This window comes from Podarcis erhardii (genome assembly GCF_964252035.2).
Source record: "Podarcis erhardii genome assembly, chromosome: 14".
Lineage (NCBI taxonomy): Eukaryota > Metazoa > Chordata > Lepidosauria > Squamata > Lacertidae > Podarcis > Podarcis erhardii.
Window position 1 is genome coordinate 10,976,725 of NC_138503.1, and position 23,337 is coordinate 11,000,061.

A 23,337-nucleotide genomic window follows, 5' to 3' on the forward strand; every position below is an offset into this window, starting at 1 on the left:
TGAAGATGATGTACAGATGGTACACAACACCAGTGCAGTTAGGGGAAATGTACAAAACTAGTTCAAATATATGTTGGAAGTGTAAGGAAAAGGAGGGGACATTTTATCGTATGTGGTGGGATTGTAAGGTAATTAAAAAATTTTGGGAAATGATATACAACGAATTGAAGAAAATGTTCCATTTAACATTTGTTAATAAACCCGAGGCATTTTTGTTGGGGATTGTAGGGAAAGGCCTGCCAAAAAAGTTGAAGAACATTTTCATGTATGCGACAATGGCCGCGAGAGTTCTGGTAGCACAAGGATGGAAGACTGAAGAAACCCCAACTAAAGAATCATGGCAAGAAAAATTGATGGACAATGCAGAACTGGCAAAACTGACATATAAGCTACGGGACAAGGATGAATGGGAACCTTTTACAAAGTATTTGAAGACGCAACAAAGCGAACTGGACTCCTTGGCAGGTTTTGAATAAACATTCACCAACCTTTTATTGATAATAATCAGCTAAATAGTTTGAGGATCTATACAACTGTGTAACATGCAGAAAACAGCATTCTTAGAGAAACCAAAGACTGGAACTGAGGGAAGTCGGGGGGGCGGGGGGGGGGTTGTGTGGGAGGAGGGAGGGAGGAAAAATGGGGGGGGGGGAAACAAGGATGATATGTTTTTGGATAATATGTCTTGTTATAATTTTGAATAAAAAAATTAAAAAAGAGAGCCCACAGGTGCCAGACAAAAAACATGCAGCGGCACCAAGGGCCTTTTCCCAGCCTCCTGCTGCCCTGTACCTGAGACTAGGGGCTCCTCCGAGTTACAAGAGCTCTCCTTTGTGCTGAGACTGCTGATAGATGCCCGGTGGATGCACTGGAAGCCTGCATCTGGGAGCGCCAGGGACAACGAAGCCGGCGAGCCCTTCCTCCACTTCACTTCTGGGACAATCACCTCCTGTGGAAAGCATGGAAAGCAGGTTAGCTGGCTGCAGGAAGGAGCCACGATCTTTCACTGCAGTGTCAACCTACAGGCAGAACTAACACAGCAAGAGGTTTGTCAACAAAGGCTGCTAGGCTGGTTCTTCCCAGTGCAACACTGCCCCCTCCTGGACATTGCGAGCCTTCTCCTTGGGGAGAAGTCATCGCTCAGTGGCAGAGCACCAGTTTTGCATGCAGAAAGTCCCAAATTCAATCCCTTAAAGAAGGTGCCCTTCAGTACTTTGAGGCAATGCAGTTAGCCAAGCATTGTCCTGGCTTTAGTAGTTATCATTTATGCCAATAAACGTGGTTCAGAGATAGCAGCAGTCGGCAGGCTCACCTGTGCAAAACAAGCATGCTGCTAATTGGGTTGCAGCCAACTAAAATTCTACTCAAAGGAGACCCAATGAAATCAATAGGTCTATGTTAATTATGCCCGTTTATTTCAATGTTTCTACGCCGAGTAATACTAATGCTGGATACAACTCAGTATATTTAACTTAGCACTGCATTGGATACAACTCATAACATATATATACAGCATACCCAGACAGTATGGGTCATAATCCCATGCTGGTCCTACTTAAGAGTAGACCCATTGAAATTAATGGATCTAAGATAGGCTTGTTCACTAACTTTAGTGGGTCTATTCTGAATAGGACTAGCACTGAATACCATCCTAAGTATTCTTAGTATATATCGTGGTATGGTATGGTCTGGACCTAGGTAAAGGTAGAGCAGGGGTAGGCAACCTAAGGCCCGTGGGCCGGTTGCAGCCCAATCGCCTTTTCAATCCAGCCCACGGACGGTCCGGGAATCAGTGTGATTTTACATGAGTAGAATGTGTCCTTATATCTGAAATGCATTTCTGGGTTATTTGTGGGGCCTGCCTGGTGTTTTTACATGAGTAAAGTGAGTGCTTTTATTTAAAATGCATCTCTGGGTTACTTATGGGGCATAGGAATTCGTTCATTCCCCCCCCAAAAAAAAATAGTCCGGCCCCCACATGGCCTGAGGGACTGTGGACCAGCCCACAGCAGAAAAAGGTTGCTGGCCCCTGAGGTAGAGGATCCCTGGACAGTTAAGTCCAATCAAAGGCAACTATGGGGTGCAGAACTCATCTCACTTTCAGGCTGAGGGAGCCAGCGTTTGTCCACAGACAGCTTTCCAGGTCATGTGGCCAGCAGGACTAAACCGTTTCTGGTGCAACGGATCTCTGTAACGGAAGCCAGAGCGCATGGAAAGGCCGTTTACCTTCCCACTGTAGTGGTACCTATTTATCTACTTGCACTGGCATGCTTTCGAACTGGTAGGTTGGCAGGAGCTGGGACAGAGCAACAGGAGCTCATCACTATAGTGGGGAGTCAAGAGAACATCTTACCAGTGAAACTGTGTCAGGCTCTTCAGTCAGTTCCTTCAAGCTCAGGCTCTTTTTGCTTGAGACCTGCAGAGAGAATGAGGCATTAACAGATGAGTTTCTCTACGGAGGCACCACTCACTTTAAGGGTCTCCGGAAGGATGTGCAAACGAACCGAAGGGCAGTTTCTCGTAGGTTGGATCCTGAAGCTTCAACCACTCCCTCTGCCCCCAAGAGGTGACTGAGCAGCCTGTATTGCATCACCAGGTCTCAGGGACTGTAGGACTCTTGTCATGACCTAACCCCACATACCGGTATCTCTCTTAAGACTCATAGCATTTTAACTATTAGCCACATTGGGAAAATACCAGCATCGTTCCCCTTCTGCACCCAAGGCTGTGCTGCACCTACATACTATATAGTGTATGTAATAAATCTGGCCCAGAAAGCAGTGCAAGTAACACTGCTAGTTCTCTAGCTGAAATGATAAACCTCGACATCACCTCTCTCATTATTGCCCTTCTTTTTAAAATTAGCAGCCAGGGAGACCCTCTCAAAGCTGCCATTCCACACATGCACCAGATGAAACCACCTCAAATACCGATTTAATTCCCAGGTATATCGTTGAGTAGGACCGGTAACTTCAGAACGGGTCTGTCTAGCTTAAACGAGGGGCACAAACTATTTCATGGCACAGTATCTAGCAGGCTTAACAAAAGTCCTCGTTGTTTCATAAGAGAAAGTCATGGAAAGTTGCCTTTGTTTTGAGTTATACTTTTTTGCATTTTAACTGGTCTCTGTATTATTGCACCACAAATCCAGTAAGCAATAATTGAAAGAAAGCCATGCTGAGCTCCTGAACTGAGAGGTCCATAGCTCAGTGGCAGAGCACATGCAACTCCAGGAGTGGGGGAAACCTCAGCAAGGTGACCTAATGTGGCCCTCCAGGCCCCTCCATGTGGCCCCCAGAGCTCTCCTCAGATCACAAACACCCTTCGCCGGCCACACCTCTCCCAGCCCTGCACCATGACTTTCCTGAGTGCTGTTTCCTGGCTGACATGGATCCTTGAACTGTGCCTCGGGAGAGAGGGCGTGTGTGAGCCAAAATCTGACTTATTTCCATAGCTGCAGTGCCGACTCCTCTACAAGTTGCTGCAATGAATTGGTTGCTCCACCCAGTTCTGCCTCTGGCCACACAAACCATTTGCATGTGCCTGTCTGCCCCCCAGGGGTGCTAACTTGAATAAAATATTGGGGGGGGGGCTGGCAGACCCCACCCTGCACAATCGATCACAAGATGCAGCACATGCATACCATTTGAATGGCAATGGCAATGGCAGTTAACTTGGGGGGCAACCCCCTCAAATCTTTTATTGGGGGGACCAAAGGTACCTCGGCTCCTAGGAGTTGGATCCTATGCCCCCCCAAATGTCCATGAGGCAAAAAATGGCTGAAAAGGGTTCCCCATTCCTGAGTTAGGAGGACCAGAGAATCGGAAACCCCTTTTCGTAAGACCCCAGAGAGCCACTGCCACGCACAGCCCTGTGGTTCCATCCACACCTGGCTTCCCCCAAATAATCCCTGGAACTGTAATTTGCCCCTCACAGAGCCGCAATACGCACCACCCTTAGCAAACTACAGCTCCCAAGATTCTTTGGGGGGAGTCATGTGCTTTAAATGGGTGGTGTGGGTGGGGCCAAAGGTGGTCCGGTGGTTTGACTGTACAAAATAATAAATTTAAGGTCTTATATATATATATAATAAATGTTCGTAAATGTACCAACCAAGCACAAACATAGATATGTGGACCACATGTCTGGAGCAGCACAGGAAAACTGTCCTAAAACCATTTTGACTCCCAAACTGACCAAATGTTTTCTCTGCTAGGAGGGAGGGCAGGAATTGGGTAATCACCATTTCAAAGGAATGGGCAGACTACCAGGAAAGGTAATCAGATAAGGCATTATCAGATAACTTGGCAGACAGGAAAAATAACAACATTCAAATTTCTGTTGTAGACCACCTTTTCCGTGATGAAGGTATGATGTTTGTGGGGGGTGGTCTTGGGTTACACCCCTTCTGTGATGTATGTATGATGTATGGAGGGGTGGTCTTGAGCTCCAGGGCAGGGAATTTAAAATGTCTATATAAGGGCAGACACACCTTGGTTCTGGGTCCTCCTCCGTCCTCCTGCATGTGAGGGGAGCACCCTGTTGCAACACCTTTAATAAAGATCAGGCTTACTAGCTGCTTTGCTTCTCAATATTCTCTGGTTGGCCTCTGTTATTTTCTCCTACCAATAAGGAACCCACGTAAGGACTCTATACGGGCTCTTGGATACCCCATAAGGGAAAAAGGGCAGATTTTGTTTACAACTTGACAATTCCATGCACTTACATGGCCATCAAGGGCAAAGTTGGAAAAGTAATATTTGTCCTTCAGAAGGCATTTTAAAGTGTCTCCCGTGCATTCTGTCGCCCAGCTAGCATGCTTTTGTAGTCATGAAAGGCCTGGCTGTATTTCAAGAAAACCTCAAAACAAAAGCCTCACCCAGACAAACAAAAGGAGAGTTTTCCCTGAACAAAAACACCCTAGGACTGCTTGGGAGGAGCGAGGGGCTGATCCTAAGATGCCAGTAAGACGATCTGCTCCTCTGCCACAACACCAGCCAGAAATAGATCCAGTTGAAGCTTGTGACAAGAGTTATCTAATTCACGTCCTATGACTACCGATTGTGAAGTGAGGAAATGGCACAGTGCCCGTTTGAGAGACAGACCGGCTAAGAAGCAAGGAGGGAAAGACAAAATGTTAGCCAAGTGCCCCCCTGTCTTTCTGCCGGCCGAGCAAGGAACGAAATGTACTGCAGACAAATCAGACAGACTTTTAGAGCGTTAATTGCCTAGTTACCTACCGAAAGCAGACCTTCAGGCCAGTGCAACCCAAACATTGGCTTGTTAAGGCATCCCGCAAGATGCCATCGCCATCGCCACCAACTCCTGATTCTCTCTCAAGATTACAGGACTCTGTGTGTTCTTCTCTGGGTATCGTGAGAGGGAAGTGGGGGAAGAGTCTTGGGATAAAACCTGAGTTTTAAAATAGTTGTTTTTGCTTCTGCAAAGTGATCCCCGCTTACTTTTTACCCAGGATGGAGAGAGATAGCTGCCTCGTACGCACGGGGCTCACAAATGCAAACTTACGAGGAGTGGCAAATAGACAAAAACAGCCTTTAGTTGGTCCTTCAAATCTGTGTTGGACTCCCAGCAACCCCCCCAGTCAGTGTGGATAATGGTTAGGGATAATGGGAGGTGTCCTGTGGCAGCAAGTCCCCCAGCTCTGCTTTAACTGATTAAGTGCCATGCTTTCAAAGCTAGCCCTTCTATTAGAGAGACGCAACTCACCTTGGGCAACAGTTTTGGGGAAGCCATTAATGAGGAAAATCATGTCTAAGGTTTTTTTTTAAAATCCCATGGATATAATGACTGCAAAAAGGCTACATGCAGTAAGTGATCCCAACTCAGTAATCTCTTTTTATTTTCAAACCCTGTAACTTTTTGAATCCTATATAACATTTATAACAAAACATTGATTTTGTTTTTTAACTTTTTGCAAAATTGTTGCTTGCGAAACCAAACTAACAACAATACCACAATTCAGAATATACAGTAACTCTGTAAATCCAAAACCATCAAATAACAGAAATGGTTTAGGGGTTTTTTAAGGTATGGTATAATAAGAAGGGTTTTGCCTGGCAACGGAAAGGATAGCAGGGAGAGATTTCCATACTTGGGGGGTGCCACCACCAAGAAAACCCTCTCCCTTCTTGTTGCCACCAACCTCTCAGGACACCCAATGACCATCGCAGTGGACAGACTTTTAAAAGCAAGATCCCCCATAACCTGGATCTTTTGACCATTTGCTGAGACCAGCTGACCAATTCTTTTAAGTGATACCATGAGGGCCGTCAGGGAGGGAGTAGAAGTACCTGCAAGTGGGTGCAGACTCTCCGCAGCACATCGTACACACTGTCTCTAGAGATCAGGGACACGAAGATGTACTGGAAACAAAACAGAAATCAGGAGCAATGAATAATCATGGTGCAAGCAGCAAAGTTTGAAGCACGGCAGCTGGCCAGGCTGATTCAGCATTTGCACATTTAAAGACACACACAACACACACACACACACACACGGATATTAACATGCCCCCTTCAGAGGGCACTTGCAAAGAACTGGTAAGCCTGCAAGCTTCAGATGCTTCATAGAACCTTTTATACAGGTCATATCCACCACAAACATTTCAAGCGCTATGATATCACTTTGACCTGTCGTGGCTTCCCCACAGAATCCTGGAAGGTGTAGTTTGTTAAGGATGCTGAGAATTGTTAGGGGACTCCCTAGTCCCCTTGCATACCTACAATTCCCAGAGTGCCTTAATAATCAATCCCTCTTCCCAAAGAATTCTGGGAATGATTTCTCACTGAGTCCTAACAACTCCCAGCACCCTTAACAAACTACACTTCCCAGGATTCTCTGGGGGAAAGCCATGACAGGTTAAAGCAAACTAAGGCCCGGGGGCTGGATCTGGCCCAGTTGCCTTCTAAATCTGGCCTGCAGACAGTCTGGGAATCAGTGTGTTTTTACATGAGTAGAATGTGTGCTTTTATTTAAAATGCATCTCTGGGTTATTTGTGGGGCATAGGAATTCGTTCATTCCCCCCCCTTCAAAATATAGTCCGGCCCCCCACAAGGTCTGAGGGGCAGTGGACTGGCCCCCTGCTAAAAAAGTTTGCTGACCCCTGGGCTAAAGTTTGTCATAGCGCTCTGATGGAGAGAATATCTTATTTATTCTATTTTTAATGGTGCCTTTCGCACAGGGAGCTCAGGGAACATGCTCCCCTCTATTTTATCCTCACAACAACCCAAGTAGCAATAGGCCCATGACTACCTGCCACTTTCGTCACCTACCCCCAAGGGACCGTTGTAACCAGCTGCCCTACAAGGACATTACCAGGGCTCACTGAGCCTGCGATGGGACTCTGGCAAATCCAGCAAGGCTCCAGAAGGCCAAGGCCCCACCCAGCAAGGCTGCATTACGCCAGGCCTCCTGGGGCCTCTTTCTGAAATGCCAGCAGCCCGCCCGCAATGGGTGGCTTGAAATGGAAGCCACGCACGCATCTGGAAGAGTTTCATGGGTTTCAGTTTTGGAAAACCCATCAGGCGGCTGCCAAAATAGCAAAAGTTCATTTAGCCGTGGTGAACATGCCTAGTTCGAAAAACCACATTCCATCCACCCCTGCTCTTCTAGGGTTTCAACCAGAGGCGTAGCCTTCATTTCCTGTGCTCAAGTTTCTGTGCAATTTTATGGACATTGTTTCATGTTATTTATTCTGAATCGTAAGCTGTTGCCACAAAACTTAACTTTTTCTTAGTCGAAAGGCAGGGTTAGAATGTTTTAAAACCAGGGATGGGGAACCTGTGTCCCGTGAGATGTTGTATGGCAGGCATGGGGAACCTCTGATGCTCCAGATGTAGGTGGACTACAACTCCCATGAACCTCAGAAAGCACAGACAGTTCAGGAACATTTGGAGGAATAAGGTTCCCTGCCCCAGTCAGAGTACTACAGTTCCCCAAATCCCTGATGCTGGCAGGGACTGGTGGGCATTGGGAGTCCCAAGCCTGTTTTAAACGAATAAATATTGTGAGCGCCTGCTCTCACCGGAGAAGCACGCCGCATTTGTAGTAGTTCCATCTGCCTTTCCCCCTGCCCTCTGTGCTCTGAGCACCCTTCTGAAGAACGGCTAAGAGAGCTGGGCATGTTTAGCCTGGAGAAGAGGAGGTTAAGGGGTGATATGATAGCCATGTTCAAATATATAAAAGGATGTCACATAGAGGAGGGAGAAAGGTTGTTTTCTGCTGCTCCAGAGAAGCGGACACGGAGCAATGGATCCAAACTACAAGAAAGAAGATTCCACCTAAACATTAGGAAGAACTTCCTGACAGTAAGAGCTGTTCGACAGTGGAATTTGCTGCCAAATGTGTGGTGTGGTGGAGTCTCCTTCTTTGGAGGTCTTTAAGCAGAGGCTTGACAACCATATGTCAGGAGTGCTCTGATGGTGTTTCCTGCTTGGCAGGGGGTTGGACTCAATGGCCCTTGTGGTTTCTTCCAACTCTATGATTCTATGATTCTATGATTCTCACACACACCCTGTCCGAGAAAAGGTGGCAAACTAGTACCACACTTGGCCAGAGGGAGCAGGTGGGTACATTGTGCATGAACAGGCTGAAGATGGGAGCTCCAGCTCCAGCTTTCTCATCTCAAACAAGATATCAACTGAACTCAACATGGCACAAGATTTGAGGAAGCATCGACGGCAAGGCGATGGAAGGAGGACCATCCGCCTTCAAGAGGGTGTGCTAGCAGAACCAAAGGTGAGGAAACAGTGACCGCAGAAGTGCTGGCAATTCTTTCATGTGGGGCAGGGATGGGTAGGCTGTGGCCCTTCCAGAAGCTGGATTACAGCTCGATTCATCCTTGGGCAGTTGGGCCATGCTGCTTGGGGCTGATGAGTCAACATCCAGGGAGCCACAGGTTCTCCATCCCCGATGTGACACAAGGAGTAAAGGGCACTAGATAATAATTAACAACGCAGCAGGTTTTTTACACACAAACAAAAAACGTATACAGTATAAGTACTGAGTGGGAAATTATTGCCTCCAGACCTAAATGCCAAGGACATGAAGTGGGGGGGAATTGCATGACACATCTAAGGCGAACAGATTTATTTGCATCATAAACTTTCACCAGCAAAAGTCAATGGGTTCCTCAAGTGCACTAGAACCTGCTAGCCACTGACGTGGAGCCTACTAGACTCTGCTGAAACAACCAGCAACTTCCCGTTCCTTTCCGAGTTGACGTAACCCATGAAGAGGGCAAGCTGGGACTGAACCCAACATCATAAAGGGACACGATTCGTACTGGGGGTGTTCTGAAGGGCTGGGTGGAAATGTGGAGAGGTCCTGATTTGCGCTGCAGACCCAGGGCTCAAAGCCAGGGTGGCTGATTTGTGGCCTTCCAGAGGTTGTTGGACTACGACTCCCATCATCCCTAGCTGTCGGTCATGAAGGCTGGGTCTGATAGGTGCTGGAACACAACAATGCCTGGAATGCCACAAGCTCCCACTCCTTAGGCCAGTTTCTGTCAAGGGCCATATTCCCTTGGAAGTAACCTATCAGAAGCTGCAGGCCTGGAGTGGGCGGGGCCATAAGGCAACTCCATACATTCCTAGGTGCAGATTACATGGATATCTGCGCATGGGCATTTAATGTCCTTGACCCCCCACCCCCAAATACAGATTTATTGCTATAGAGGCTAAAAGGCCAAGTATTTATAGGTGAAAATGTTCACAGTTTTGACCTCAAATAGTACAGATTTTTGCCTGCGTCTCTTACCTTTCGGCTGGCATTGGTGGTGATAGCAAGTCCATTCGGCAACAGGCGAGCTGTTTTGTGCTTTTTTATCAGCTGGACAGAGACAACAGGAATGACAACCTGAAACGGAGAAGAATGGATGTAGTTTGTGCGTGAGCCAAGAGCTGAAGTCATGGGATCTCACACAATAACTCCCTGGGTTATTAATTTCTGGTTGCAGAATCATCACCCAAGTCCTAACCATATTCAGTCTGCAAACAAGCCACATATATTTCGACGAGAGGAGGCTTACGCAACTGGGAGTAAGACCCCACTTGCACTATGCATTTAAAGCCGTTTCCTGTCACTTTCCTAGCATCACAGAACTGTAGAGTTGGAAGGGACCCGATGGTCATCTAGTCCAACCCCCTGCAAGGCAGGAATCTCAACTAAAGCACCCACGACAGATGGCCATCCAACTTCTTCCAAGGGAGTTCATTCCACTGTCAAACAGCTCCTGCCATCCAAAAGTTTTTAAGTATTTGTGGCTTCTCCCAAAGAATCCTGGGAACTGTGGTTTGTTCAGGGTGCTGAGACTTGTGAGGAGACCCCTCAGAGAACTACAATTCCCAGAGTTCCCTGGGAAGAGGGAGTGGCTGTTAAAACCAGTATGGGAATTGTAGCTTTGTTGAGGGGAATATGGGGGTCGCCTAACAACTCCGGGCACCTTTACAAAAACCACCCATCAAATGCTTGCAAGCAGAAAAGTCTGTCTACTTGCTTCTTTAACCTTATTGGCCAGTCAAACATTGGTGTTTAAAAACAACAACAACCCACAAGTAGCTTTTCCTACCCACATTCTGCTCACTGTCAACAAAGGCTGGAAATAGGCTGTGAACAGATGAAGCAGAAGGCACTGCAGAGGCTGAAATGAAGCATCAGATAATTGCTCTTGCCTGCAGTACACGTTTTCTGCCCCATCATGGGCTCTGATGAAATCGGTTATGCAACTTCTTATAGTAATTCCAAGCTGCAGGAAAAGACCATAGCTCAGTGGCAGAGCAGGCAGAAGGCCCCCATTTCAGGAAGAACTGAGAAAGGCTCCTTTCCCAAAATTTGCACAGCTGCTGCAGATGTAGATGACCCAGAGCTAGATAGATCAATAGTCTGACACAGTGCAGAGGCAGATTGCTATGTATCCTGGGGGAAACCAAGAATTCCTATAAATAAGCATGTGCTGGATGCCAGGTTTCATGGCAGGGCCAGTTGTTGTTGTTGTTGTCTCCAAAGAAGAAGAGTTTGGATTTGATATCCCGCGTTTCACTCCCTTTAAGGAGTCTCAAAGCGGCTAACATTCTCCTTTCCCTTCCTCCCCCACAACAAACACTCTGTGAGGTGAGTGGGGCTGAGAGACTTCAAGAAGTGTGACTGGCCCAAGGTCACCCAGCAGCTGCATGTGGAGGAACGGGGAAGCGAACCCGGTTCACCAGATTACGAGTCTATCGCTCTTAACCACTACACCACACTGGTACAAATTACAAATGCTCTGTAATGGTGCAATTTCCAGACCATTGCGTTTGAGAAGAATTAGGACAGTGACCACAAATGAAGCTGCTGGGGACCCACAGCAGGAGCCCGGGCAGGCAAAGGGCCCCAGCAGGCATTGCTGTTGGCAGGGAGCCCCTTGCAGCAGCCTGAGGGTGCAGGGCAGTGACACATCTGCCCCAGGGAAACGGCTGAGATTAGAACAAGAAAGGGACCAAGCCTTTCCCAGGGCAAGGTTCCCTCTCTCCTCCGTTGGGCTTGTACGGCTGTCATTATGCTGGGTGCTGGGACAGAGCAAGCACCACAGATGCAGTAAAGGAGGGACTGGCATTCAGCAAACGTACCCATAGGCCTAGGAAGATTCTCAAATGTCATGGGCAGGCTGGATCCAGAGGAGTGGTGGGAGGCACTAGCCGGGGAACCCCCAGGGGAAGGAGCTCCGAGACAGGGAGTTGGTGGTGGGACGACAAATGTATGGTCAGAGGAAGGAGACTGGAAGAAGGAGGTGTCAGAAGCTGAAGAGGCAACAGGGTTTAGTGAGCAGGAAGAGGCTGTGGCAGAGAGCGGTGCAGAATCAGAGGCAGGAGAGGAGTGGGGCCAAGAGACAGAGATGAGACAGGCTGCTGAAGAAGCCAGGGAGTCTCCCCCTCCTGCTGGGACCAGCTCCCTTTCCCCCTGGTCTCCCAGAACACACAGAGGAATGAAGAGGGAGGAGCAACGAGAGATAAGATGATGGAGCCTTAGGTTGCTGGGGGAGGAACCAGGGGAGGAGCCTTAGAGAGCGGTGGGAAGGTGGGGACTTTCAGGCCTCGCAACTGCCTCATTGGGACAAGACCTACTGGGAAGAGCTGGTGTGATCACTAGGCCTGTGCTGTTTGGGTTTCTTCGAAGAAAGAGTTAACTTCACTGACTCCAGTGTTGTTGTTTTTATTGCTGAGCTATTCCTGACTCTGGCTCCTGACATCAAGGCAGAAAAGCCATCTCCTTTACTTAGTGCCTAGCACATGAGGGAGAAAGAAGAACATGCCACAGATTGTGGACATGACCCTCAATCTAAGGAAAATAAACAGTCAGAGGGAAAAGTTCAAGGCTGCAGTTAGATAAATTGCAATGTAACGACAGAAGAGTCCTGCTAAATGGGCTGAACGTTGTGGAGTATGAAGCAGCTTTCTTCCTGAGCAATGTTTATTTAAATAGGTAGCGCTCAGGATATAAATAATTCAGCCGTTCAGCACCATTTTAAGGAAGTCTGTTCTAAATATGGACGAGCGTTACCCATCAACGGCAGTGTTTACCAGATAACCCCAGAACTGTAAATCAAGGAAAGAAGCAGGAATTCTCCACCGTTATCAGATTCAGCTATGGTTTCTCTTATGCCACAGACACAGGCCTTGCCTCCAAAGCAGCTTGCTTTGAGGATTTAAAACAAAACAAAACATGACTGGCAGAATCCGGGACCAAGGAGAAGAGTTGGTGGAAGAAGATTGGAAAAAAATTAAAGTTTATCTTTAAAAATATTGCAAAATTAAGGATTGCTAGAAAGATGTTGGGAAAAGAAAATTATGTGGTTTTAGCAGAAAAGACATAAAGGATTAAGTAAAAATGAATTGGTGAAAGAGAGAATGTAAAATTATAGTATATTAAGACAAATTATTAAGATAAAAATAAGGTTGGAAGGATTTGCTGAAATATCAAATTGAATTAGAATACAAAAATGGGAGGTGTGAGGAGGTCAAGGAAATAAGTGAATGTAAGCAAGTGATGTATAGGTTTGACTTGTTCTTTATCCTTTTTTCTTTTTTCTGTTTTTTGATGGTGTATTGTTTTTTCTGTTTTTTTTCCCTTTATTTTGACTGTTATTTAATCTTTAAAACTTTAATAAAAAATTATTTAAAACAAAACAAAACAAAACAAAAATCAACATTTGTTTCCATAAGATGTCCTTGCACCTTAGAAAGCTGGGTTCAACCATCTTGCTTGTCCCCCTCGCCATGGCAAGTGGGGAGTCAGGTGAGAGAGATCCCAAATCTGGAGCTATAGGCAGAGGCAAGCTGGTGTTCCTCCCTAAAGCCAACCTCAGCTCAGGTCTTCAGGTAGCAGAGGTAGCCTCTAGCAACCCAAGTGCTGTTCTGAGCTCGGAGCAGAGACAGAGCTGAGCCTCCTGTCTGAATTAAAGAAGCCGAGGAACAGGATTGCCTCTAGGGCAAGCCCAAGGGGCACCCCAAGTTCAGAGCACCTGTCAAGCATAGAGGCAGGACAAGTCTCTACCCCCAAACCATGAGGGGTCAAGGGCCTGTATCTAAGGGGCGGGCAGTGGAAGTGGGAATGTAAACATTTGGCAAACATCGCACCCTGGGACCTTAGATTGAATGTGCCGCAAAGAATGAACAAAGGAAGATAATATTCAACTCTTCCAGCACTCTAGGTTTAAGACAGCATGAAGATTATGAAAGACTGCACACGCGAAAATGGATTTTGTATTTATAAGAGATGACAGAGCTGCTGTCTGTGAGGAGGAAAATATGGCTGCTGTAAGAATGGACAACAACAAGTAATGGCTGAAATGGAAATTAAAGTTGAGAAGATGTGGCAACATGAGGAAGAAATGAACATATGTTTGCAACAGAAGCGGGAAACCTGATTTTAAGAAATTGTATTAAATTAAAGTAATTCAGACAGATTTGTAGTAATTTGGAAAACTAACAAAAATAAATATATATTTTGAAAAAGGCTTTCCCCCCACCCTGCAGCCAGCAGCTCCAAGCATAGCTCTGGAAAGAGAATCAGATTTCCCCCGGAACTTGTGCTACATTTGAGATTCTGCAGTTGAGACGCAACACTTGGAGAAGGCACGTCCAATGCTGCAATCAATGTTTGACTGGCCAACAGGTTTGAAAAAGCAAGTAGGCAGGCTTTCCTGTGCTCAAGCATTTGGTGGGTGGTTTTTATTACTGTCGCCACTTCATTGGATCTCCATCAAACACGCTCCTCTTTTAGTCTGCTAATGTTTACTGACTCACCTTGATATCCTTCCCAAAAAGGTTTGCATAGAAACAGAGCCAGTTTGGGGAGATGTAGAGGCGGCCTTGGATGAGAATGTCTCTCTGGAGAGCACAGGAGCAGACTGCAAAGAGAAAAGGCAGCATGTGAAAGGGTGTGCTGGTCCTGTTTTTTTTGGGGGGGGGGGGGACATCACCTCCCAAAGCAGTTTGCCCCAGTCAAGATTCAATGTACCCTGCTGGTGGCAGCGTCTGTACATAAACGAAAGAAGATCCAGAATATACCAATGGGGTTACAAATCAAATACCGTGGTACCTCTGGTTACGTACTTAATTCGTTCCAGAGATCCGTTCTTAACCTGAAACTGTTCTTAACCTGAAGCACTACTTTAGCTAATGGAGCCTGCCACGCTGCAGCCGCGCGATTTCTGTCCTCATCCTGAAGCAAAGTTCTTAACCCAAGGTACTATTTCTGGGTTAGCGGAGTCTGTAACCTGAAGTGTATGTAACCTGAAGCGTATGTAACCCGAGGTACCACTGTAAAAGGCACAATGGAAGGGAACTTGAAACTTGCCTACTACTTTATGATGTTCTGTTAGTTCTAAGGAAGGTGTTGTTATTATTCTACAGGAGGCAGGAATCAGATCTTTATCTTTCCCCACCACTGCAGATTTACTCTGACAGGTGGGTGGTGTCACGATGACATCAGGAGACTGATAGGTGGGTGGCCCCACCCGGTGGTCAAAAGCTCCCCCATGGGGCAGAGTCTGCTTCACCATCTCATTCCCCCAAGGGGACTTGCTGGAAAAGCAGCACCCCACCAGCTGTTCCCACCCAGTGACACCAGCTGAGTGGAAGGTGGGTGTGGTTTGGAGGAAATAGCCTCAACGGTCAGCTTGGACTTCCTGATGGACCAAGACTGGCCCACGGACCAAAGTTTCCTCAGCCCTGTTCTTTCTCACCCACAAGGCAAATTGAGGTTCTCCCCCTGCTGCAATGGGGACACAGTGATGGGCAAAGCTGGCAACCACAAGCCCCCATTCCAAGATCCAGCTCCACATTGCTCCTGCAATTTACTTTTTAAAAAGCATTCGAGTGATTAGTAATTACATTTATTGTGTCGCATCGAGTTTGGCCTTCAGAAAACCATGTGGATTAGACACTCTGGGCTAAGGTTGCCCTCTAGGAGGGGGCTTCAGCCAGAATACAGCCAGCTGATTTCGCCGGCCAATGGCCGACAAGCCTGTTTCAAAAACCATGACTTTGGCTGTTGAGAGCCAGCCAGGCCAGAGTAGCCAGCCTCCAATACAACCCTCCAACTCTACGATTCGCTTCCTCCCTTTAAGCAATGTTTACCACTCACCTTTCAGCACACTCTCCTCGGTAGGGATGTCCTTGAACAACTTGTGGTACTGAGAGTTGTATTTATTTGGAGGCTAGACAAAAAAAAAACAGACATAAAAAAGAGCTCAGGATATCAAAGAGGTCACGCCCTACTGCACTGGCAGCAGGCAGATATTGGGCAAAATAGTCTGACCACAGGTTTACCATTCTTGCAGCCTTTTCACTTAAATCCTCATCATCTACATCACCATCATGTCCTCCTCCTCCCAGGACCCGTTATGAAGAGCTCAGAAAAGAGACAAAGAACACACTGTCCGGATAGTAAAGTGTTGGAAAGTAAAACCCATTAGCCTACACTGGAGAGCCAGTGTGGTGTAGTGGTTAAGAGCGGTGGACTCGTAATCTGAGGAGCCGGGTTCGCGTCCCCGCTCCTCCACATGCAGCTGCTGGGTGACCTTGGGCCAGTCACACTTCTCTGAAGTCTCTCAGCCCCACTCACCTCACAGAGTGTTTGTTGTGGGGGAGGAAGGGAAAGGAGATTGTTAGCCGCTTTGAGACTCCTTCGGGTAGTGATAAAGCAGGATATCAAATCCAAACTCCTCTTCCTACTGCACAAAGGTAACAATGACATTTGTTGCTCCGCCTCCTTTTGTCTCTGGCCCGCCCACATTGGCATGTGGCCCTCAGCAGGTTGCCCAGAAGGGAATGTGGCCCCTGGGCTGGAAAACGTTCCTGCTTTATATGGAAATATGAGTATTCCTGTGCTGTCTGCTCAAAGCTTGTTTCCTTCTGCAATGCCTAACAATTTTTTAGACACCTCCCCGCCCCCCACCATAGAGCACCTGAAGAGAGAAGTCGATGACAATAGCAATAAAAACATGCATGCATGCAGAGAGCCCATAAAAGGTAAATACTGTATCTAGCAGGTGTCACTAGGCCAGAGTTCCTGTGAAGTTTAAGTTAAGAGCAGAAGGAGGAGCAGCAGGACCAGGAGGCAAAAGCAGCTTTCAGTCCAGCAGGGAGGGAAGATTACAATGGGAAAGCAAGCAGAATCCGGCCATACGGTTTGCCCCTGAGCAAGGGCAGTGGCTGCAGAGTCCTGGAAACCAGCACCCTGCCCCTCCCCGACTCACTGTGACTTCGCTGCGGCATTTCTTTAACTCCTCCTCCTTGATGGCATCACTCAGGTGCAGGCTGGAAGACAAAGGGAGATTCCACGGATGGGCACCCCTACGGCCACACTCTCACAAAAACACCCTGCACTTTTATCAAGATCCCGCTCAAAACTCAATTAGGCTGGTGGCGGTTGTCAAGAGGGCATTCTGGGGTCTGCAAACATAATCAACTTACAGTGGTACCTCGGGTTACATACGCTTCAGGTTACACACTCCGCTAACCTAGAAATAGTGCTTCAGGTTAAGAACTTGGCTTCAGGATAAGAACAGAAATCGGGCTCCGGCGGCGCAGCAGCAGCGGGAGGCCCCATTAGCTAAAGTGGTGCTTCAGGTTAAGAACAGTTTCAGGTTAAGTACGGACCTCCGGAACGAATTAAGTACTTAACCCGAGGTACCACTGTACTGAGGTCTGCCAAATTAGAGGTCTTTGTTCTTTTAAGACAGGCTTTAAAAGACCTGCACTTTCAGGACAGGTTTCTGACGTTCAGTTTACCTAATCGATTCTTTTGGCTGCTGTTCCGTCTTTCTGCTTTCCATTCCTTTTTATGCTACATTTTGTTCTGTTTGACCGTATCGTGCTGAAAAGGCAGGTTATTAATTCTGCCCCCCTAACCCTTACTGTAAAAGATTAGCACACTAGTCCTACGTTCTACCGGCAAAGTTTCGCTATCACCTCCTGTAAGAAAGAATCGGGTTCCGTGTAGACAATGGAATCTTCCTCCCAAAAGTAAAGTCACGTTTGAAGTTGCAAGGACATGACCCTCGTGAGAAATGACTAACAGGTTATCTGTATGTTTCCTGTTAGTCATATCTCATGAGGGCTGTGTCCTTTTCCACGTCAAACAAAATAGCAAGCCACTAAGAATTTGTAGGAAAATTTAAAAAGCGGCATGAAGATGTTGTGACACACATGCATCCACAAAGATCTTTCTCATCTTCGTAGTTACATTTGCCCCAGATAGTATTTTAAACTTCAGATTTGCATGGTTGGGTAGTTCACAAGCTCCACCAGCTTCACTGGACCAGAAAACAGGTGAGAGAGATGCTGGAGCCTTGTTTGTACAGGATATTAATGGGGGCCACATAACTCTCACAAGGAAGGCAGAGATCTCTGACCCCTAACTTACATTCCACTTACTTCCGGACAGGTACACACTCCCCCTTCCTCTTCCTTCTTTAGCATGGGTCTGTGGAAGATTGCTGCGCCTACTCTCCAGGCATTTGGGTAGCTAGAGAACCATTTTAGATCTAAGGTGTGTATGTACTGTGTATGACTCCCTGCTTGTTTATGTGCAAGCAGGCTGTCAAAAGCAGCATCTGTGTATGCCGACTCCTTTATTTCATGTAACAAACCAACCGTTCTTTCTTTCCTGGTGCGTGAACTCCTTTGTTAGGCACAAGGTCATGAGTAAAAACACCCATTAGTAAGGAATGCGCATTTTGACTCCAGCAAAAGATCCTAAATCTCTAGGATGTGTGCATAGGGAACATGTGGGTGGTGGACACACAGGATGTGGGTCCAGACATACACCTTGTGAACAGTGACCAGCGACAGCCCTATACTGTGTATTGGCTCTACAGAGGCTCCCCTCCCAGGGCTGACCAATTTTGGTGGCAGGGCAGAACGGTAATGAAGCATGGGGAAGGAGGATTAATTTCTCCTTCCCTATGTGCCACGGTCCTGATCCTGTGCTGCCTCTCTGTAGCTGCTCTTTAGATGGGAAAAACGAAACACAACATTTATACAAAAGCTAAGCACCCAATCACATTTGTGCAATTAACGTTACACTTATTTCTGCCCTTTGTGTTGACTTCTTACAGCTGAAGTGTCATCCTAAGCATACACTTGAATGGGGCTCTCTCCCAAGTAAGAGCACATCAGATTGACGCCTAATGTCAACTGAGCCCAGTTTACAAACACCCAGATGGTAGCTATTAGATATGATCCCAGCAGAAAGGGAAGGGAAAGCAATGTGGGTGTGTGGGTGTGGGTGTGGGTGTGTGAGAGAGAGAGAGAGAGAGATGAACTCAGTCCCTCTAAAAAGCAAAGCAAAACGTAAATAAATGAAACCACACTCACCTGCCATTTGGAGAATCCAAGCTCTTTTCCTTGTGTAATGCCTCCAGTTTGTCCAGGCTGTGCATGAGCCCTGCTTTCTCATGCATTGGTTTCGTGCTGCAGAAAAAGAAGGGGAGGGAGACACAGAATAATACAGGTTGTATCCCAAGCGAAAAAGCAGCCATTAGGTGGTGATCGCAGCACATTACACAGGACACAGCCAAGCCACTATCCCGTCTAGCTCATAAGTGTCTACACAGACGGAGAGCAGCTGTCCAGCGTTTCAGGTGGGGGGTCTTCCCCAGACCCACCTGGGAACAGAGGCCTGGGACACATTCTGCATGCCAAGCAGATGCATGACCACTAGGGCCTAGATCCCTAGATCTTGACAGAAAGCAAGGTTACAAAATGCTCCGGCTGGAAGCCCATGTTATGTTCAGCGACACAAAACCTGCCAAGAGTTACTAAGTGTGCAGTGTACACACACGCCTGCAATTCTCACATGCAATCCAGACACTCAGCTCTAGGGATCGTTTGATGTTGGGACCTGGAGGTTCCCCAAGAGTTAACACAGACAAAAGAAATAAATCAGAAGGGAAATCTATTCTTTCCAAGGTGAATCCACTTGCTGTTTCAAAGGGGAATTGGCATATCTAACAAAAACCTAAACAAAATCAATAAATAGCACACTAATACTAGGCTGAGTTTAAGTCATTACAAGCATTGTTCTTGAAGCATACCTGGGAGATTAAGATGTGGTCAGGGAAGTAGGGGGAGAGATGTTGGCTGAATGAGGTGAAGGAATATAGGAATAGGGGAAGCTGCCTTATACAGTGGTACCTCTGGATGCGAACGGGATCACTTCCGGAGCTCCATTCGCATCCTGAAGCGAACGTAAGACGCGACTGCGCAACCATGTGTTTGTGGGTCACATTTCGCCGCTTTCGCACATGCGCATTATGTCATTTTGAGCATCTGCGCATGCGTGAGCGGCGAAACCCACTCTCCGTTACTTCCGGGTCCCTGCGGAGCGCAACCCGAAAATATTTAAGCTGAAGCGTATTCATCCCGAGGTATGACTGTACCAAGTCAGACCATTGCTCCATCTAGTTCAGTATTGTATACACGGACTGGCAGCATCTCTCCAGGGTTTCAGGAAGGAGTCTCTTCCAACGCTACCTGGAGATTGTCAGGGATTGGACCTGGGACCTTCTGCATGCAAAGCAGATGGTCTGCCCCTCAGCTACAGGGAATAAGGGTCTTCCTGTTGCCTATGAAAGAAAGCTACTTGTCTGGGGAGAGGGAATCTCCCTCACCTCACCTCTTCTCCCCCCCCCCCAGCCACACACACATGCCACCTGTAGACACACCTCCACCTTACACAAGCAAAATGGGAGTTGGATCATGTACCTAAAAATGTACCAGCCACTATGGCTAAGACTTGTTTGGAAAGAGTGCAAAACCCTACAGGCACACCGAGAGTCAGGTGTCGGCTGCTACAGCTGCGTTAACTACAACCCCGCCTGATATCCAATATTCCCTCAATAACTATTCCAAGGATTTGTGCAACTTGAGATTTGTGGCACAAAACCTTGACATAGGTATGGGAATGTGATTGTCGCTAACAGTTCTGGATGCAGCCCCCTGGCAGGCAACACGGTAATACCACTTCAAAAGTCATGGCTTTCCCCCAAAGAATCCTGGGCAGTGTAGTTAAAGATGGTGAGAGTTATTAGGAGACCCCTATCCACCCGCCTGCAACAGAACAACAATTCCCAGGCTGGGAATCCCTCTTCCCAGGGCACTCTGGGAAATGTAGCTCTGTGAGGGGAATAGGGGGTCGCCTAACAACTTTCAGCAAACCACGGTTCCCAGGATTCATTGAGGGACATCATGACTGCCCAAGTGGAATAGTATCATTTTGTAATGTTTGGTGTCGATGTGGTCATGCCACGCTTCGTTGCAAACCAGGGCTGGCAGCTCAAAAAGGCCCTAAGATCTTGAAACAAGAAGAAATTCTGATGAAAGAAGAATGGCAGACGAAATTAATGGACTATGCAGAATTGGACAAAATGACAGGAAGGATTCGAAACCTGCGGGACCAGAGATTTACAGAAGATTGGAAGTAGTATATGAATTATTTGAAGAGCAACTGTAATCAACAAATTATGCTAGTAGGACTACAATATGTTTTGTAAGGAGAAATATAGGAAGTGTTACAAGTAGAAAAAGATAGATATATTGGTTATGAGTTTGAAATGTATTAGGGAAGATAAGAAATGCATACTGAGAGATTGGATTGGAAAATTTTCAGACAGGATTGATGGAAGTCAAAAATTTGAATAAGATGTAAAAGTATGTTTAATTACTGCTGAAAATGATATGTTTAAAAAAAAACTAATAAAAAATTATATATATAAAAAAAGAAAGAAAAGGCCCTAAGATCTTGAAACCACACCAAAGTGATCAGGTATAGAGGGAGGCGAGAGAGCCACTGGGCTTTGGCGATTTATCCTGTTACACGGCTGCTTAAGTCCTGGAGTAACAGTGCTGCTGCTGTCTGCATCTCTTTATCTCTCTCGCAATAGCCTGGATTATCAGTTAACCAGGTCAGCAAGAGGCTTTTGGAAAACCCAAAGCAAACAGCAGTTGGGCCAAAAGGTTATCCCACTGGAGAGACTAGCAAAGCTGCCTTGAAAGAGCGGCAACTCACACTCTGCAAGAGGGGAAGGAATCGCCCAAAATAGACAAACCATTCGAGATAAGAGAGGCTAAACCGTGAAGAGGGCCCCAGAAAACCAAACAGCCTGCAGTAGGAGCCAGGCATGGTGCCAGGGAGAGCTGTCAAAGAGCTTTTGTCTTGTGTTTGAGACCCAGGAAAAATTTCCAAGGAGCAAAATGAGGAGATAGGAAGGTGGACTCTGCTCGTCATGGTACATGGTACATGATGAGCAGAGTCAGACAGGCAATCCTGTAGGTGGTTCCCACTTCCTTATCTGCCCCCAACTCAGCTTTGTTCCAAAAATCAGAAAACTTTAAAAATATGTATATGGGGAACCTTTTTCAGTTCAGGGGCCACATTCCATCTAGGCCATGGGTAGGCAAACTAAGGACGGGGGCCAGATCCAGCCCAATCGCCTTCTAAATCTGGCCCGCAGATGGTCCAGGAGTCAGCATGTCTTTACATGAGTAGAATGTGTGCTTTTATTTAAAATGCATCTCTGGGTTATTTGTGGGGCATAGGAATCCGTTCATTCCCACCATCACCACCCAAATATAGTCCGGCCCCCCACAAGGTCTGAGGGACAGTGGACCGGCCCCCTGCTGAAAACGTTTGCTGACCCCTGGTCTAGGCTCTCTGTTGGCCCCTATCGCATTCCTGCTGCATGCGCATTCCTGTACCAAATGAAGTTTCTGAACCGTCTTCAGAAAAGCACAAGTCTGAGCAGGTTTTTCATTTGCCTCACCATTTCCCCCAATAAAATCTGCTCTTTGTTGCTGATTCACAGCAAACGTCAATCCATAAAAACCTGATTCAGAGGTAAGATCAGGTTTCCCTGGGGGAAAGTGGCAGGTGAAGCTGGTAAAAAGTCTTCCTGGCCACTCCATCCAAGTGCCTCTCCAACAAGAGCAGCGAATCCGGCACTTTTGTTTTTGCTATTTATTTTGCGTTTTTGTTTTTGAGGCTTTTTTCGGTTGAATTGTTTTTGTGACTGTGTGGAACCCAGCTCAGCTACTGATTGATTGATTGATTGATTGATTGATTGATTGTGTGACTGCGGAAATGGATAAAAGCCCCACCCATCCAAACAATGACTTTCATCAGTGCAGGTAATAATTAAAATATATATATATATAATTGTGACAATAGACTGGTCTGCCTCCTTTCTTTTAGCAAATGTTTTGTGCCACTGGGGAAGTGGTAATTCTGTATTGATTTGTTTTGGATGTTTGTATGTGATGCCAATAAAAGGTTTGATGAGATGAGAAAAAAATTAATTTTAATTTTTAACATCTACAATACTGCCTTATTTATTTTATAGTACAGTACATTGATTATTGCTTTCATTTTATGGATCAATGGTCTTGTTAAACAGTAAAATCCATGTTAAGTTGCTGTTTTAGCGGTTGTTTTTAAAAGTCTGGAACGGATTAATCCGTTTTGCATTACTTTCTATGGGAAAGCACGTCTTGGTTTTGGAACGCTTTGGTTTTGGAACAGCCTTCCAGAAGAGATTAAGTTTGAGAATCAAGGTACGACTGTACTTGGATTGTTAAACTCTTACACACTAAACAGGTTTTCATCAAGGGAAGTGGAGGACCTATTTCTTTTCCCCAAGTCTACCTTTTATCTGCAACCATTATGGCAGTGCAAATACAAGTGTTAGGTTATAAACAGATTTAAGGTAAGAGATAAAGGTTTTAAAAGGTGCAAACTTCTGTCCTTGCTTCCGCTTTTTCCAAACTGGAGACTGCTTC

General features: G+C 46.5%; 1 protein-coding gene across 7 annotated transcripts in view; it reads right to left on the reverse strand.

Moving 5' to 3' along the window:
• GRAMD2A (GRAM domain containing 2A) overlaps window positions 1-23,337 on the reverse strand; it is a gene marked incomplete at its 3' end in the record, with an annotated part of 65,317 nt that overhangs the window by 7,479 nt on the left and 34,501 nt on the right. For all 7 annotated transcript variants that reach the window (XM_081839151.1, XM_081839148.1, XM_081839152.1 and 4 more), the window contains 8 exons: window positions 18,880-18,975; window positions 16,758-16,818; window positions 15,644-15,716; window positions 14,302-14,405; window positions 9,779-9,877; window positions 6,312-6,383; window positions 2,354-2,416; window positions 793-949 (listed from right to left, as the gene is read on the reverse strand). In XM_081839151.1, coding sequence (XP_081695277.1) covers window positions 793-949; window positions 2,354-2,416; window positions 6,312-6,383; window positions 9,779-9,877; window positions 14,302-14,405; window positions 15,644-15,716; window positions 16,758-16,818; window positions 18,880-18,965 — 715 coding nt within the window. In that variant the 5' untranslated portion in view covers window positions 18,966-18,975. The remainder of the gene's footprint in view (window positions 1-792; window positions 950-2,353; window positions 2,417-6,311; window positions 6,384-9,778; window positions 9,878-14,301; window positions 14,406-15,643; window positions 15,717-16,757; window positions 16,819-18,879; window positions 18,976-23,337) is intronic.